The 19,424-nt window shown below is 47.0% G+C and overlaps 1 protein-coding gene across 1 annotated transcript in view; it reads right to left on the bottom strand.

The window, feature by feature from the left end:
- Pskh1 (protein serine kinase H1) overlaps window positions 1-19,424 on the bottom strand; it is a 34,779-nt gene that overhangs the window by 8,089 nt on the left and 7,266 nt on the right. The window contains exon 2 of the mRNA XM_042277609.2: window positions 8,351-9,377. Within this exon, the coding sequence (XP_042133543.2) occupies window positions 8,351-9,307 (957 nt within the window). The 5' untranslated portion in view covers window positions 9,308-9,377. The remainder of the gene's footprint in view (window positions 1-8,350; window positions 9,378-19,424) is intronic.

The following is a 19,424-nucleotide window of genomic DNA, read 5'->3' as shown; positions in this document are numbered from 1 at the left end:
TCAGGACCAGTACTTGGTCAACACTGAATAGCAGGATAAGTAGAGATGAAGGTAACTCAGCTTTCTACTTAAGTGAGCCAGACAGCATTGGACCAGAGCCCAATATGGGGTAGCATGCATGTACTGGGACACAGAGAAAACAAGGCATTCTAGGCAGAAAGAGTGGCCCTGGGAGGTGAGAGCCTAAGTGGGGAAGGGGGGTATGCAGAGGTATGGCCAACAGGGGACAGGTGGACCAGGTAGGTCACCATAACCATCACCCAATAGCATCTATCTTAGTCGAGGCGGAGGGAGTGGAGTGTATGAGGCCATGAGTGAATCTGAAGAAGTCAGAACGTGGGAGAGATGAGAGTCTGGCGGCTCCCAGAACTAGAAAGCCTGGAAGCAACAGAGCCTATGACAAGGAGGTACTATCCGGGTGAAGACAGACAGCGAAGAGGAGAGGGACAGGACCACTCATGCACAGGGAATGACCTGAGCGCAGCCATGTTACTCCCTTTTGCTGGAGGGCCGGCCTCTGAGGGCTGGAAATGGAAATGGCAAAGATGAGAGGTGGCTCTAGCCAAGGCTGACGGTTGCTGGAGTGTTTGGAGCAAGGCCTTTCTGTAGGAAGGGCTAAATGCAGCAGTGTACGGAATGGCAGCTGCTTCTATCACTACAGCTAAGGTACCGCTCTCTGGGGAGTGTGTAACCAGGGCAGCAGCAACAGAAGAATGCCTAAAGGATTAGACTCTGGAGCCTGCAGCCCAAGAGGTAGCACATGATGGGGCTCTGTTCCTCTTTCCCATGGAGCCTACCTCCTGCCCCATCACATAAAGAACGGCCCTTATCTCCCTAAGTGAGGATTCCAACCAAGGACAGGTCTCCCTCCAGCCATTGAGAATCTACTGCCCATACCCAGTGGCCCAAACAAGGCCACCTTTCAGTGATACATGTTGCTAGACATTAAGGAAGGCCTGTTGGAGGGTAACAGCAGTCTAGTTTGTTTATGTCTAGTGCATGCAGTTTTGGGCAAAACTGAGGTCCATTCCAATGTGGTTCAGATCCCATGGAATAGAAGACTGAGTCACGCTGGGCGGTAGTGAAATGCACACCTTTAATCCCAGCACTTGGGAGGCAGAGGCAGACGAATCTCTGAGTTTGAGGCCAGCCTGGTCTACAAAGTGAGTTCCAGGACAGCCAGGGCCGTTACACAGAGAAACCCTGTCTCGAAACACCAAAAAAGGAAAAGATTCATCTCTTCATTCATCCTGCCATCCCATATTGTCCAAGTACTGGTGCTGAGCCAAGTCCTGGTGTCCCTTATTTGTGTCTTCTTGCCATGGCAGCTATAAATTTGGGAAAACCATCATGTAACCCTGAGTGCAAGAGCTATGAGAAAAAGAAGCGAGGAAGAGTGAGGTGAAGAGAGTGTCAGGGAAGAGCTGACTTTGAGAACTCATCTTATTACAGGGTGACCAGAACTAAATGGTGTTAGTCCATCTCGCTGCTCCTCAAGAACCTTGGCCCAAGCAGAAGGATGGCTGGCATACAGACCAGAGACCCATCCCTGGGAGAGCGGCTCCCACCATCCCATATTCCCCAGGCAGAAGCAGGGTGGAATTCTTCTCCCACCAACTCTGTCACCTGCTCAGAGGCACTTATTCTCCTGAAAAAGGCTTTGTGAGCCTCTGCCCAAGCCCACCTGTTCCTGGGGTAGTCACCCAGGCTCACTCACGGCTCAGAATGCCCAAGTGGAGGAGGATGGCAATTCAGGCTTCTAAATTCGAAAGACAGCACAACTGCTGATGGCCCCAGCATTCTGCCATCAATCCTCCAAGAGCCTCTTCATACATCCTGCCTCTAGGAATAGAACCCTTGACAAAAGCAATGACATCAGGCCAAGGACTGTCACATTTCTTGTCAAGCGAAGCACAGCAGCTCTGAGTGAGAGAACCCCAACTATGCTTCAGTATGAATCTACAGATGACTCACATCCTGTGTTCACTCCTTTAAAAACAGCTCCTCCAGCCTCCTGAGGTCTTCTCCTGTTACAGGAAGTTCACCTCTTGGGGTGGATTTGTGTCTTCACCCTCATACAGGCCTTCCTTGCCCCTCAGCAATATGTTCCCCATCACTTCCACACTATCTTCTTTATCAGCACCTCTAAACAGGGTAAACTCAGAATTCTCTTTGCAATATTAACCATCTGCATGCATTTCCTCTTCTTTCAGTGTCCTGTATTTGCCCTGCGTGATGAGCACATTCACTCCTGGCATTCTGTGAACCCTTCTGTCTGGGCCCACAGGCAGCTCCGGCCAGCAGTCTCCTAAGCACACCACCAGCAAGGTCTCTGCTTCATCTTGCCTAACAGCAATTGCATTTGGGACCCTTCCCAGGGCATTACCAGTGACTACTTGTACTTCCCTTAGAAGAAACCAGAAGAACATTCCTACTAATCATCAGCTGGAGAGATGGCTCAGAGGTTAAGAGCACCGACTATTCTCCCAGAGGTCCTGAGTTCAATTCCCAGCACCCACATGGTGGCTCACAACCATCTGTAATGAGATCTGGCACCCTCTTCTGTGTACATAATTAATAAATAAATAAATAAATAAATAAATAAATAAATAAATAAATAAATAAATAAACAAATACTCCAGTTCAACCCAGCAAACTTTGAAATAGGTCCTATGGTGTCCCTGAGCTAAGTCAGGGCTGTGGGGGGCATATGTGTTGATACACAGTGTCCTCTAGAACCTCATAGGTCAAGCAAGGAGAGGTGTGTCCGCACACAACATTCAAGGAAGCACTGAAACAGACCCTAGCAACATGCTGAGGCATGTGCTGCCAGGAAAGGAGAATGCAGCCCCTGAAGCCAAGACGGCTTACAATCCGATCCCAGGTCTGCTGCCTGTTCGTGTGAAATTGCTGGCAATCACTTAACCACACTAGCCTCAGTTTCCCTATGTGTAAAATGTGGGAACTGGAGATGCTAGATAGCACACCCAGCTCAGTACCTTGTATCTCTGCACGATGATAGGCTCTACACAATGGCAGCGGCCAGCATTATTCCTAAAGAAAGCAATTTTTTTTTTCGGTTTTTTCAAGATAAGGTTTCTCTGTGTGTAGCTCTGGCTGTCCTGGAACTCCCTTTGTAGACCAGGCTAGGCTTGAACTCACAGAGATCCGTCTTCCTCTGCCTCCCAAGTGCTAGGATTAAAGATGTGTGTCACCACTGCCCAGTAAGAAAACAATCTTTGAATTGGACCTTTTGTAGCTGATAAATATCCAAGGTCAACACCAAGAAGAAATAGAATAGTTTGAGCAAAAGCTCACTGTGCTGAGTGAATGAAGAAAATGTCTGGGGCCTGTGGGATGTACACATGGGGTGCAGCCTGAGCCTGGACTTTGCACTGGAGTATCACGTCAGGATTGTGGAAGAGCACAGGGCCCCATCGGGTCTATGAAGGAGGTCACAGAGGGTGGTCCAGCAGCCTCTCCATCTGCCCTCAACACTGAGGCTCCTCCTGCAGAGCTGGGCTTCGGCATCACTCTCCTAACCACACGGAGCCTCCGTCTCCAACAGGCCCACGAGCCAGGCTGAGGTCATTCTAACACCATCCAATTAATTAGGCATCTCCTGGAGCACCTTCTGCCGCATTTGTCCTGTCAAGAAGCTGGGGGTCTCAGCAGCACAGGGTTCCCCAAAACAAACCCTCAGCCCCCTTCACTGCGGCTCAACTCTCTCACACAGTCCCCTATTTCACCCCTGGAGCTCAGTCAGTCAGGTTCCCTTTTCGGAGTCTACCTATGCAGGAGCCTTCTGTTAGCTGTGTAGACAAACCCTGCAAGGAATAAGGACACCAGACAGGGCTTGGTGCACAGCAAACACCACTGTGAGGGACAGAATACAGGAAAACTTCCCTAGAAAGGCACCAGGACCAAGAGACTTACTCTATAGTGAGGGAATGCCTCTTGCCACACCTCGCTGAGCTCACAACGGGAGTTCCTCTCTCTTCACGGCAGCATCCCCTCACCAACCAGGCAAGTTTCTCTGGTAGGCCTTGCTCCATTAGCAGGCATGGAGACAAGCAAGACACACAACACACAATAGATGGCTGGTGTGAGAGGGCCGGGCCCAGCAACCTGACCTGAGACACACAGCCCATGTTCTGGACCGCACACACCCAATGACTCTTTATGCCAGGTCTTTGGGGACATGTGCTTGCCAAAAAGGATTCATCCTGCCGCCATTTCCTGTTCTAATTCTCTCTCCTCAAGCAACTTCCAGCTCCACAGAGATGGGGTACTGATTTTCACGTCTCTTGTATTTTTCCCAGATATGCTTGTGGGTAGGCAGTAACCAGCAGAACAAAAAGAGAACTGGTTTCCACACAGAGGATCAGATCTAGCAAGGAATCCACTTCTCCCAGGCAACACCCAGACAAATCGCTTCAAAGCTTCCCACAAAGGATAGATAGTAGATCTGTTCTGGGGGTCAGCCAAGCTCATGTTAGGAGAAAAATATGACCAGGGTCTGCCAGGAATTTGACTCTGAACTGGGAACTTATGCATTCAACTCCAACCAGAGGTTCGTGGAGGCAAAGACTGGGTATTGCCCAGCTCCTACGCTCACAATAAGAGTCCAGCTCACACTAAGAGTCCAGCCTCATGGCCCATGACTCCAGTGGAGCAGAGCAGAATCTCTAGTTCTAGTCTTTGAATTCCAGCAAAAGCAGGAGGCCTGAGTACACCCCTACTCTGCTCATCTGTTATTCCCCCATGCTCAGATTATCAATAGCTAGGTAGCCAGGCTGTGCAAGCTCTAATTAAATAAACTGCTTGATCAACAACTGCCAGGATCAGAGATTCTTAGGTGTCCCTACAGATTTCTCAAGTCTTTCCCCTTGCGAAACACCTACTCTCTCTCCCTCCCTCCTCTAGCTAAGCTCCATGCTGCCCGTCATCTGGAGGGACCCCCAGGCACCGTACAAAGCTCAGAAGAGAAGCAGCCTTTCAGCTTTCAGACAGTCATGCTCTAGGTAAAGCATCAGCTTCAGCTCTAATCTAATGCGGTCCCCGGGCCTCCTATCAAGACCACAGAACTTTCTGAGTGCCTCTACAGGATTCTCTGGCTGACCTGTGGCATCCTCCGTTGTTAGCACAAGCATGTGAGAATCAATTTTTGAATCACATACCTATTCACTTCAAATCTCCAAAGAACAGACCAGGCATGAGCTTTCCATGATGTTGACACCCTGTGGAAAGTACCAGGTGTTCTATAACAACCCTTTACTCCAGAGACCATACACAGGTGTCAGGGTAAACAGTTATCACCCTCTCGTAAATGGTGCCTGTGACAGAGCTGCACTGAAGAGGAAGGCTTCTGTCCTCAAATCATTGCCACCTTAGAAACATATCACCTGGGGACCCTCCTAAAGAGCAGCTCCATAACTGAGAAAGGGACATCCTTGACTAACCCCACGACTTCATCTGCAAACTACCAGGGATAGAGGTTAATAGAGCATGGGATCCCAAGCATGAAACAGAGTGAGTGATGTGAGGCCCTGGTGTCCAGTGACAAGGAACACTGTCCTGAGCCAGGTGATGGGGATGAGAGAGGCCAGGACCAAAGCCCTGGGAGAAAAGCGAGGTCACAGGTGATCCCAGAGCGCCTTCCCTTCTGTGCAGGTACAAAAAAAAAAAAAAAGGGCAGAAATGGCAGCTGACAGTGGCGATGCACACCTCTAATCCCAGAATTTGGGAGGTAGAGGCAGGAAGATTAGCAGTTCAAGGCCTTCCTTGGCTACATAGAACTTCAGGTCAGTCTGGACTACATGAGACTCTCCCTCAAAAAAACAAAGCAAAGGGGCACTTAAATGTGCTCAGTAGGTAAAGCATGATCTGAGTTTGATTCCCAGAATCTACACAAAGGTGTAAAGAGACAATCTACTCCACAAAGTTGTCCTCTGACCTCTACATACATGCTGTGGCATACACATACCCACATATTCACATTATGCACATACACAATAATAAATAAAGCATTAAGAAGTAAAACAAATCAAAATCAAATAACAACAAAAAGAGGCAAAGACAACAATAGCAGCACTGTGGCAGCCCCGGCCCTGAGGGGAGCACTCTGTCTTGGCAGAGTCCTACAGTCTTGTAAATCTCGGCTCCTGTTCCTCACAAGGCATGGTACGCTCTTCCACGAGCACACAGGCACTCTCCAGCTTGCCGAATTTGCAGTCTACTGTGGTCAGCCTCATCTCCTACCCAGTCAGCATCCTTCTGAAGAGCAACCAGCAATGACTCTCTTCGCACCTCCCTTTAGCAACCAGCAATGCTAAAATCTGACAATATATTTTGCAAGTGTCAGAAGCATCCATGGACCTGGATACACAAACTGGATAGGTTGCTATTTGAATTTGGCACATGCTTAGCATTTGTTGGCATATAACTTACCATTTCAATATGTGAGCTAAAGCTAGGTATGGTGGTGCATGCTTGTAATCCCAGCATTTAAGAAACAGAGGCAGGAGGATTAAAAGTTGAAGGGCCAGCCTTGGTTATATATTGAGTGTGAGGCTAGTCTGGGCTATATGAGACTGTCTCAAAACAAAAGCAAACTAACTTCTAACATCTTAAAATCAGATCTGGTTTCTCTTTTAAAAATCAAAAGATGAGGACACATGGGGTCCTTATTGTTGTCTGGCAAAACTAAACAGAGATAAGAAACTGTTCCTGAGGATGGGGCACATTCATTCTAGCTTATGTGATACTCAGTGGAACAGACACTGGAGAGACACTACCCCACATTCACCTCTGAGTTCACCTGCAGCTACTAGGCCTAGTCACAGCTTCCCACAGCCAGCTCCTGCATCTCTCTGCCTCTCTCTACTTGAGGGCTTTATCCAGTACTTGTTAACATTCGAGACAGGCAAGAAACATAAAGGATTCAATGCCAAAAAGAAATTCTAAAGATTTTCCCTGCCCTGAGGCAGGGTTCTCTGTGTAGCTTTGCACCTTTCCTAGAACTCACTCTGTAGCCCAGGCTGGCCTGGAACTCAGAGATCCTCCTGCCTCTGCCTCCCGAGTGCTGGGATTAAAGGCGTGCTCCACCACCACCTGGCTCTAAAGATTTTTTATCTTTATGAATATGTGTGTGTGGAGGTATGTGCATGTGTGTGCTATTACCCACAGAGGTGGGTCCCTGGAGCTGGAGTTATATAGGTGGTTGTAAGCTGACCAACATGGGTGCTGGGAATGGAACCCAGGACTTCCATAAGAGCAATATGCACTCTGAAACACAGAACCACCTCTCTAGTCCCCACCTCCCGCAAAAGAAAGTCTTTACTCACAAGGTACAGTAGTTACACTTAAACACACACACACTTGCTCTTTGGTGATATGTTTCTATGACACATTCCACATAATTATTCACAAGGCTGAAAGTGGGACTAATTTCCAGTATCCCACAGTGGTAGCCCAAGTGGCAGTTCACTTCTGTGTGTGTGGTGTCTGCGTGTACATGCGTTCATGTGTGTATGTACAGGTATACATGCATATGTATGATGAGGTCAGAGGGTGATTTCCTTTATCGTTCCCCACCCTATTTTTTGAGACAGGGTTTCTCACTGAATATGGAACCCAGTAATTTGGCTAGAGGGATCCTCCCACCACTGGCTCCCCAGTACTCAGATGACAAGTGCATGCCACTACATCCAACTCTTTTACCTGGGTTCTGGGGATCAGAACTCAGGTCCTTGTGCTTACATGGCAAGCATGTAACCAGCTGAGCCATCTTCCCAGTCCCAGCCCACTTCTTTTGTTCTGTTTGAGACAGGGTCTCACTAGCTGGCCTGGAACTTGATATGGAGACCAGCCCGGCCAGCCCATTTCTTTTTTTTTTTTTTTGGTTTTTCGAGACAGGGTTTCTCTGTGTAGCTTTGCGCCTTTCCTGGAACTCACTTGGTAGCCCAGGCTGGCCTCGAACTCACAGAGATTCGCCTGCCTCTGCCTCCCGAGTGCTGGGATTAAAGGCGTGCGCCACCACCGTCCGGCTAAGCCCATTTCTTAATGTACTTGTTCATTAGATTGACCTCTTTCCTGCATCTTTTCCTGATCACTTTTCCCGTCTTTACATAACCACCTCCCACATAAATTTTCTGCTCCCAAGTCCTCACCTCAAAGCTTATGTTTAAGGGAATCTAAACCAGGGCACTCTGCTAGACCCTGTCATTTCTGCACTGGCCTCCATGAGCAGTACCCTGAAAGCAAATCCCACTGACCACGAGTTAGAGGTTATACCTTCCCACTGAGGGGCGCCCCTAACATTCCTGGAACAGAAGCAAGACAAACTCACCTCCCCCAAATAACTGTATTTGCCCCTGAGGATCTGCCGGTACAGCCGGGTGCGGTTGTCATCCTCAAAGGGCATGGTGCCACTGAGTAGGATGTAGGCAATAACACCCAGTGCCCACATATCCACGGAATTGGTATAGGGTTTTCGAACCAGGACCTCAGGAGCAATGTACTCAGGTGTGCCACAGGTGGTCTTCATCAGGCAATCATCACCTTTCTTTCGGGCACTGGCCAAGCCAAAGTCAGTGATGATGATCTTGGAGTCAGTGCCCGGGTGGTAGTAGAGGAGATTCTCAGGCTTGAGGTCTCGGTGTGTGATGCCCAGGGCATGCAGATACCGGACACCATCCAGCACCATTTGCAGCACTCTTGTGGCATCCCGCTCAGTGAAAGAACCTTTGGCAATAATCCGGTCGAAGAGCTCACCGCCAGTGGCCAGCTCCATCACCATATATACACGCTCCTGCGTCTCAAACACTTCCACCAGCTGAATGATGTTGGCATGGCGTACCCGGCGCAGCACTCGGAGCTCAGACTCACACACCTCCCGCCCTTCTCGGTACTTGGTCTCAATCATCTTGATAGCATATGGCTGTCGGGTTGCCCGATGCTCCACACGAACCACTCGGCTAAAGCTGCCTCGGCCAATCAGGGCCTTGATATCATACTTAGCTGTCACACGTGGGTCAAATTTGGCCCTGTACTTTGCGACCCTGGCCCTGCGTGGTGGTTCTGAGGGGGGCTCTGTGTGGCCAGCAGTGGGAACACCAGGGCAAGGAGGTGCATAGTGACTGGTAGCTGGGAACCCAGCTTTGAGAGGGCCAACACTGTCCACCTCTGTGATGAAGTGCTTGTATACATCATTCTTAGTGCCACTATAGGGCTCCACTTTCTTGACCAGATCCAGCTGGACATCCTTGGGTGGCTCAGGAAGGACCTTGCTTGTCCCACAGCCCATCACGGACACGGGGGCATCCTCTCCAGCAAGGCTGGCAGGACCTGCTCTGTAGGCAGTGCCCCGTCTACACCTATGCAAACAGAAGAGAGGGTCAGTATAGTCAGGATAACCCTGAAGGACAACAGTGGTGCATATCTGTAATTCTAGACTCTAGAGGCAGAGGTAGGGAGATCATGCAAGTTTAAGGCCAGTCTGGTCTACAAAGCAACATAATGGGCCATCCAATGCTACTGGACTCTGTCCAAAAACAAAGTAACAAAAACTGATGGACACAATACCCTGCAAAAGGATGTCTTTGACTACTTAAGAAGTTAAGAGTAGGGAATGAAAAGATGGCTCAGCAGTTTAGTAACACTGGCTGCTCTTCCAGAGGACCAGAGTTCAATTCTTAGCACTCATATGGCAACTCACAATTGTTTGTAACCCCAGTTCCAGGAGACCTGATGTCCTCTTCTAGCCTCCTATGGCACCAGGCACACATGGTACATAGACATACATATATTGCAAAACACCTGCACACATAACACTCAGGAGGCAGAGGCAGGTGGATCTCTGTGAGTTCGAGGCCAGCCTGGTCTACAGAGCAAGTTCCAGGACAAAGAGAAACCCTGTCTTGAAAAAACAAAACAAAACAATACAAAAAAATAGCCGGGCGGTGGTGGCGCACGCCTTTAATCCCAGCACTCGGGAGGCAGAGGCAGGCGGATCTCTGTGAGTTCGAGGCCAGCCTGGTCTCCAAAGAGAGTTCCAGGAAAGGCGCAAAGCTACACAGAGAAACCCTGTCTCGAAAAACCAAAAAAAAAAAAAAAAATACAAAAAAATAACCAAAAAAAAAAACAAAACTTGGATTTCAATCTCAGTGGAGGGTCTAGGTCTCAGGGTTTTGCCTTACATTTCCCTGGATCTCAGTCTCATGCTGTTCTTCAAGCCTAACAGGGGGCAAGAACATTCACCAGGCACAGCTGTTGGGTCCTTCATATCCTCTTGAGTCTTCCTGGCCCTTCTAGCTGAAGTCAGATTTCCTAAATGTTAAAATCACTCCTCATTATTGTGACTCATCTTTTCTGAAACAGGGATGTAGAATGCTGGAGACCTCTTCCAGCATCAGCACCCATAAGAACTCAGAAAGCTGTTTTCCAAGGTCTCTATGGTGAGCTTCCCAGTCGTTATCTTCCTACAGAGGTGGACCCAATACACTGTATGCAGCAAAACTACCTTGAGTCTGTTTTTATTTCGCTCTTTCCTGTGTGGTTTCTACAGCCTTCCTCATGTACAGTCTTCTCTTTGGCAGTTACCCTGTTCCATAGTCTCATATTTGCCCAGTTTACCACATGGCTAAAATCTATTCCAGCGCACTTGAGACCAGAAATCTTGGCACAATGTCACTAGGTAGCTCCAAAACAAATTTGTGCTTCAAGAAACAGAGGGGACCTTGAGCTCAGACAGAACAGGGATGATGGTGGCTGTACACCAGAATACCTTGCTTACCCCTTACCACCTTTTTGAGACAGGACCTAACTATGTACCCTGGCTAACCTGGAACTCATTATGTAGAGCAGGCTGGCTCACAGAGATCTGATTGCCTCTGCCTTCTAAGCGGCACCACACAGGTAGAAGTGCTAACGTTACTGTGCTAATACTTTGCAGAACTCATTCCCTTTTTACCTACACTGACCCTCTAAGGACCCAGGAACTGAAGACAGCTGGGAATTTCCTATTCATTGATAGACAGACTTGGTAGTAAAATGACTAAAGGAAACATTTATCAAACACCTATTGATTACATGCAGAACTAAAGGAATGTTCCAATGTCTACTTCTAGATTTTTGTTTTTAATTATGGGGGAGGGATGTGCACATGAGTGCAGGTACCAGAAGGGGATGTCGGATGCCCTGGAGCTGAAGTTACAGGTGCCTGTGAACCAACTGGTGTGGGTGCTGGAACTCAACTCAGGTCCTTTGCAAATATAGTATGTGCTCTTAGCAGAACCATCTCTCGAGTTCCTATTGTTTCCCTTTTAAAACACAGAAATATAAGATATGATCAATAACCATTAAATTTAAAAGAGAAAAAGCATAGATGTAGGGGCGGTTGTCTGTGCTTCACCCCTGAAGCACCATCCCCAGGAGGCAGCAGGTAACTGCTAGGCACCTGCCCCCACCCAGTACATGGCTGAGATGGGGACCCCTTAAGACCTGAAATGTATATGTGCTCACTCTCCAGGCTACCTCATGATCCTGGATGCTGGATGCTGAACTGCAAACCAAGTCAGAGTTCTCCAGAGAAACATGTTGGACTGTACCTCACCTCTGCTGGATCCCATAACCAACCCCTTTGCTTGATGTAAGTTGACTCAAAATGAACCCCTTTGGACTATCAGATAAACTATGTGAAATTGCCTCATTAATTGCCGCTAAACACAGAAACATAATTTTTATAGAAATTGGTTAAGACTAGGTTGAGAAAGGGTCTTTCTATGTGGCCCAGACTAACCTGGAGCTCTTTTCCCCTTTTTTGAGATAAGAGTCTTATGTGACCTGGGCTGGCCTTGAACCCAATATATAGCCCAATGCTGGAATTACAAGCAAGTTCCACCATGCCCAGTAAATAGTGGATTTCAACAGAGCATAGTGTTAAGCCTGAGAAAGAGTAGTTTGCCATATGTAGAGTGACACACGGTGTTAGGCAAGGCAAGAATTGATCAAGTAATGGGGCATGTTGGCTCAAACAACAATCGTAACCTTCAGGAGACTGGCAAGAGGATTGTTAAAAGTTCAAGGCCAACCTGGGCTACAGTGTGAGCTCTGGATTCACAGAGAGCAGAGAGAGGCTGAGGTATATATACACTCCATGGCATGGTATTTTTCTAGCATGTACAAGGCCCTGGGTTTGATTCTCAAGCTCTGTCCTCCCTACACCCCCCAAAAAGAGTCAAGTCAGCAGAGGTAAGGAATGGAGATTCAAACAGAAAGAGTAAACATACTTCAAGGCCCAGAAGTCTAGAGTATGCCTGGGAATGGGCACTATAGTGATATAAAGCTGAGCATGAAGTTTTGGAAGATTAGCAGGAACCAGGTTATATTGAGGACCAGGCCTTCTTGCGAAGTAATGGAGAATTACCAAATAGTTTATAAAGAGAGAGTTAATCTCATCTTTGTTTAGAAAGAAGTGTAAGGTTGGACTAACAATGGTCAAAGTGATCTAAATGGGCTAATCACAGTGTGGCCCAACAGTGAGATGGAATTAGAGCAGTTGGGCGGTAGTGGCGCATGCCTTTAATCCCAGCACTCAGGAGGCCGAGGCAGGTGGATCTCTGTGAGGACAGCCACAGGTATTACATAGAGAAACCCTGTCTTGGAAAAAAAATAAAATAAAATAAAGACATGAGCAGTACCAGAGCAGTGGCTCTCAACTTGGGGGTCAAGCAACCCTTCACATGGGTTGCATATCAGATATCCTGCATATCAGTAGCAAAATTATAGTTATGAAATAGCAACAGGGGCTGGAGAGATGGCTCAGAGGTTAAGAGCACTGACTGCTCTTCCAGAGGACCTGAGTTCAATTCCCAGCAACCACATGGTGGCTCACAACCATCTGTAATAAGATCTGGTGCCCTCTTTTGGCATGCAGGCATACATGCAGACAGAATACTGTATACATAATAAATAAATAAATCTTAAAAAAAAAAAAAAAGAAATAGCAACAAGAATAACTTTATAGCTGGGCAGTGATAGTGCACGCCTTTAATCCCAGCACTCAGGAGACAGAAGCAGGTGGATCTCTGAGTTCGAGGCCAGCCTGGTCTACAGAGTGAGTTCCAGGACAGCCAGGGCTACACTCAGAAACCCTGTCTCGAAAACAAACAAATATAATTTTATGGCCGAGGCCACCACGCCTGAGGAGCTGTACTAAAGGGAGGGCCGCAGCATCAGGAGGGTGAGAACCGCTGCACTGGAGGTTGGACATGAGGAGTGGGGGAGTGAGGCAGTGCTCCAGCTCCTCACTCACGCTGTCTGGGGACAGTGTGACAGTTCAGCTTTGTGTAAGCCGCAGTGCACCGGAACCCTCCGTGTGACATTCACTGTGCATCACTGGATACAGAATTTGATATCTCAATAGAGCTGGCTGGGGCTGCCCAAGAGGAGAGTAATGGTACTACTAAGGTACATAGAAGGTCAGGACCAATATGTACATCTCTTCACCACCTTGTGAAGCCAGAAACTAATCCAATCAAAGGCAGCAGGAGACCCAGGCAGGTTTCACCGCGGCAATTTGAGGGGCACAGAAAACTCACAGAGGCCGTCAGATTATAGTGAGTCAAGGCTTGAACTCAAGGTAGAGAAGCCAGTGCTAACCAAAGATTGGGTTACAAACCCCCTGAATATGGGGCTGGGGTATAGTAACAGGCATGAGGCTCTGAGTTGATCCCCAGTAAGTTAAAATACAAAAAAGCCGGTGAGACAACTCAGTTGGTAAACCGTTTACCATGTACGCATGAGGACCTGAGCTGGCTCCCCAGAACACCCATCCTCAAACAAACAAACAAACAAACAGCCGGCATGGGGTCGTGCTCCTATAATCCCAGTGCTGGGGAGGTGAAGACAGGAAGACTCCTGAGGCTTCTCACCAACTAGTTTAGCTGAACTGTTGAACTCCAGGTTTGGTGAGAAAGCTCAGTGGCTAAGGAGCTTGTCACCGAGCCTGATAACCTGAGTTTGATTCCTGGAACCAACAGGGTGGAAGAAGAGAACTGACTCTCAAAAACTGTCTGCTGCCGGGCAGTGGTGGCGCACGCCTTTAATCCCAGCACTCTGGAGGCAGAGCCAGGCGGATCTCTGTGAGTTCGAGGCCAGCCTGGGCTACAGAGTGAGATCCAGGACAGCCATAGCTATATAGTGAGAGCCTGTCTCGGGAAAAGAAAAAAAAAAAAGTTGTTCCCTAACCTCCACACTCTTGCCTCCACAACAGACAAAACCTCTGACCTCTACACACACACACACACACACACAGGTGTACCTGCATGTGCACACACAGGTTTACCTGCATGTGCACACACACACAAACACACACATAGAGATAGAAAAAAAAGGTAAAAACCAAACAAAGCAAATCCACCAGACATAAAGGAAGAATTTGGAGCACACAGACTAAGAGCTCAGATTTACTTAGTACACCAATGTGGTTCTCAGCAGGATAAAGTTAACCTTTCCTTACATGAAAGGCAACAACTCATCCCCAGGGTTTGGTATTACCAAAATACCCAGGAGAGGCCACACAGACTTATGTTTAATCTTCAAGTTTTAAAATTTTTATTACATTTATTTATTTATTTATTTGTTTGTTTGTTTGTTTGTTTGAGAGAGAGAGTGTGTGTGTGTACGAGAGAGAGAGAGAGAGAGAGAGAGAGAGAGAGAGAGAGAGAGAGAGAGAGAGAGAGAGAGAGAGAAGCGAAGTAGGAGAAGAGAATAGTTCAGAGTAACCTCATTCTCTCTTTCCACCATGTGGGTCCTGGGCATTTAACTCAGATTGCTGGACCAGTCCTCCCAAATTAGAACATCATGTTTAAACAAAGATATTCAGAAAGTAGATTCCTTCTGATACAGGTCAATGATTAGAACTATGAACCAAGAATTTTGCAGACTCCTCTCTTCCTTCAGGAAAATACATGTATTGAAACCCAGAAAGAAGACAGTTCTTGGGCAGAGCACAGGCCTCTGGTTCCTGAGCCTCAAACCCACATGGTAAGCAACATCTACCACTAAAGAGAAGGAATACACACTGCATGGGTGATCTACCGTGGGAACACTCAGAAATCACTTCTTCCAGCTGAGTAATGATAACTCTAGATTTACAACTAATTAGCTATCTCTACATACACACTTGATGAGAAAAATAAGGTTTATAAAGAAAAAACCCTCAGTGGGGGGGTGGTGCATGCCTTTAATCCCAGTACTTGGGAGGCAAAGGCAGGCAGATCTCTGTGAGTTGGAACCAGCCTGGTCTACAGAGGGAGTTCCCGGGCAGCTGAGAAACCCTGTCTCTCGAAAAACCTAAAAAAAGAAAGAAAGAAGAAAAAAAAAAATCCAGACTTTTCACTTTAAACAAAGCCTGCACAAAGATCTGAGGTCAGCAATAAAGCACTATGTTTATTCCAAGCAGAAACACTTCAGAGGTAACAGTAGACTGCTATCAGCACTCTATCATCCAAATTAGGGTTGAAATTGGAAAAGGTGGTAGCTCCGAAAGCTGGGGGCCATAGGTAATACCCTCCAGATGATCACAGCAGCTCCACACTCCAATCACATCACTATGTAGCCCTGACTAACCTGGAACTATGTAGACCAGGCTGGCTTCAAACTCATAGAAATTCACCTGTCTCTGTCTCTGAATGCTCAACTCCAATCACATCTGTTAACTTCTCTTCCCAAAGTGATGGAGTGAAAATGAAGACACAGGGAAAATGGTGGAGACTGGCAAAAACGTGGGAAGAACCTATTCCTTGAGCTTTCTTGTGTATGGGCCCAACTTAGTAGCCAGCATGGGTACTGGAGTAGACAGGATGAGTGGGCAAGCAGCCTCAGGGGGGAGACTCCCCAGGGTCATGTTATACCAGGTCACAAAGCTAACACAGAAACTGACTGATTCTCCAGGGTCTGCTCTACACCTTCAGATCCTAGACTGACGGAAGCCACTCCTCCGGGAAAGGCCAAGCATGCTGGGCAGTAGCAGAGGGAGTGGTCACTTGGCAACTCTGTCTTCCCTGACACTACAGAAAGGACCAGCCAAGAGAGGTAAGGAGACTTGTCCAGACCTCTCAAATTGTACTGGACAAGCATGGACTCCTGTCTCGTGCTTCTCCATCCAAGGATCTTTTCATTGCACAGTCAAGATTCCAGAAGTATCTGGGCCCAGCAGAACTTGACCTTAGCAAGTCAAAGCCTGAACTGTTCCTCATGTCACTAAGGTGGTGACTCAACACACCTCTGCAGAGCCCTGTTCTGTCATGCAGCTCACAGCTTTATTCTATTTTTCTTCTTTTTTAGACAGTCTTGCTATGTAGCCCTAATTGACCTTGAACTCACTATGTAACCTGGGCTGGCTTCTAATTTGCAGTAATCCTCCTGCCTAAGCTCCTGAGTGCTAGGATTACAGGCATGTGCCGCTCAGCCTTGCTCCACAGCTCTGCTCTAGACTGCCTTTCATCACACCACAGTCAGCTCCTGGAGGAAGGCTTGTTTCTCAGCTTTCCAGGACTCCCTCTGTACCTGGCAAAGTGCTGAGCTCAGGAAGCATTCACTGTCTGTCAGCAACGAGGGAAGAAGCGGAGTCCACTTGGATTCCTATTTGTTGTGGGGAACAATGAAAGACTCTGAGGCATTTTCAAGGGGCAGAAAGAAGCCACAATGGTGTTTCAACATCCTCCACAACAATGGGAGGTTATCTGAACTCCAAAGTAAGTTTGTCCACAAGCTTGCAGCCCTAACTCTATGGAAGCCCAGGAGTAAAGAGCTAGCTAGACACAGAGTCCAGGTTTGTAAATGTCTCGCAATGGTGGGAAAAGATTGCCTCTCTCCAATACCATATACCAACAATTTCCCCCCACATTAAAGCAAGATAACCTTTCACCTATAAAGATCCTGAACCAAGCCAGGCAGTGGTGACACACACCTTTATTCCCAGCACTCAGGAGACAGAGGCAGGCAAGTCTCTGCATCTCTGAGACTGAGGCCAGCCTGGTCTACAGAGTCTACAGAGTTTCAGAACAGCCAAGGCTACGTAGAGAAATCCTATCGAAGGGAGGAAAAAAAAAAAAAAAGACAGAAATCTCTGAGGAATCTCAAGAATTAGTAATTGCTAAACTGTACTTATCATCATCATATCATCATAAGGCAAACATACACCAGACAAAAATTCTTGCCATTTTAGAGAAAAACTTCTGAACAGGAGCAGCTGCAGACTTGAAGAGAACTCTGCTTTCTACAACAGGGAGACTAACACAGCAATCTCACTTCTAGAAACAATACTACAAAACCACTTTCCTAAGGGTACAGATAAGTGCTGTGGAATATTACTGTAACTATGTAAAGACTGTTACTTTTGTTTATGCTGCATTTGCTTAACTAGGTAAAACTGTGTTGCTGTTGCACCTTGCCTGCCTAAGGCACCTCATTGTCCTAATAAAAAGCCTAATGGCCAATAGCTAGGCAGAGGAGGGCTGGCAGGGAGTGAGAATAAGTAGGAGGAGGAATCTAGGCTGAAGAGAGACAGACATGGAAGAAGCAGAAAAATAGGACATACAGAAGGAAAGAAAGGTAAAAAGATCCAAGGCAAAACGTAGATGAAGAGAAACAGGTTAAATTAAGTTATAAGAGCTAGCTAGAAACAAGCATAAAGCTGGGCGGTGGTGGCGCACGCCTTTAATCCCAGCACTCGGGAGGCAGAGCCAGGCGGATCTCTGTGAGTTCAAGGCCAGCCTGGGCTACCAAGTGAGTTCCAGGAAAGGCGCAAAGCTACACAGAGAAACCCTGTCTCGAAAAACCAAAAAAAAAAAAAAAAAAGAAAAGAAAAAAAAAGAAAAGAAACAAGCATAAACCAAGGCTGAGCATTCATAACTATAAGAAGTCTCTGTATTTGGAGGCTGGTAGTCTGAGAAGGCCTGCTACTGATAAGTGCATGAGAAAATTCACAGCAGCATTCTTTAACATGATGAAAAACTAGGGCTGGAAATACAGTTAGTGTCAGAGTTCATACCTAGCATGCGAGAGGCTCGGCGTTCAAACCCAGCACAGCAAAAGTCATTTTTTTAAGTTGGAAACTAGTGCTTGGGGGATGGCTCAGTCAGTAAACTATCTGTCCTAAACACATGGGAACCTGAGTTTGAGTGCCCAGCACCCATGTAAAAAGCTGGACACTGCGACACAGAAATGCAATCCCAAGACTCTGAAGAGAGGGAAGGAAGGAGTTCCTGGAGACCATTGGCCTGCAATTCTTACCTACATGGTGGCTCACAACTACTCCTAACGCTGGTTCCAAGAGATCCTATGCTATCTTCTGACCTCCACAGACATACATGCAGGCAAAACACTCATGCATATAAAATAAAATTAATAAATCTAAAAAAAAAAAAAAAAAATTTAGCCGGGCGGTGGTGGCGCACGCCTTTAATCCCAGCACTCGGGAGGCAGAGGCAGGTGGATCTTTGTGAGTTCGAGGCCAGCCTGGGCTACCAAGTGAGTTCCAGGAAAGGCGCAAAGCTACACAGAGAAACCCTGTCTCGAAAAACCAAAAAAAAAAAAAAAAAAAAAAAAAAAAAAAAAAAATCTAAAAAAATTTAAATAAGAAAGAGAGTGATAGAGAAGACATCTGACATTTACTTTGAGCTCCTGATCCTCCTCCCTCTACTCCAAAGGACTGAGATCACAGGCCTGCACCTCCATGCCCCGTCTTATAAGGTGCTAGGGATTGAACCAGGGCTTCCTACATGCTAGGCAAACACTCCACCTACCAACTGAGCTGCTCCGCCAGTCCTCCTCCTTCTCAGATACATTTTGTCCTTGTTATGAGGAGGTTAAATCCAAAGGCCTCACACATGCAAGGCAGGTGCTCAACATGAGGTGTATCCCAGCCCCATTTTGTTGGTAGTGTTTTTTATTTTAAAATAATTAATTGTTAAAATTTATTTTAAATAGAAAATAAACATATTTATTTTATATAAATGGTGGTGGCACATATCTTTGACCCCAGCACTCGGGAAGCAGAGGCCAGTGGATCTCTGAGCTTGAGGCCAGCCTGTTCTACAGAGCAAGTTCCAGGGCTACACAGAGAAACCCTGTCTCAGAAAACCAAAAAATAAATAAATCAAATTAAATTTATTTCTTTTTATGTGTATGGATGTTTTGCCTGCATGTATGTCTGTGCACCACACATGCATGTCTGGTGGCCATGCATACCAGAAGAGGGCATCAGGTTCTCTGCGGCTGTAGTTACAAATAGTTGTGAATAGCCATGTGGTTGCTGAGAATCAAACGTGGATCCTCTGGAAGAGCAGCCAGGGTCCTTAACTACTGAGCCATCTCTCTAGACCCTAGACAGCTCTGGCTGTCCTAGAACTCGCTCT

Source organism: Peromyscus maniculatus, chromosome 5 (assembly GCF_049852395.1).
Source record: "Peromyscus maniculatus bairdii isolate BWxNUB_F1_BW_parent chromosome 5, HU_Pman_BW_mat_3.1, whole genome shotgun sequence".
Classification (NCBI taxonomy): domain Eukaryota; kingdom Metazoa; phylum Chordata; class Mammalia; order Rodentia; family Cricetidae; genus Peromyscus; species Peromyscus maniculatus.
Note: the sequence above shows the minus strand (reverse complement) of the source record. Positions and strands in the feature narration are given on the sequence as shown.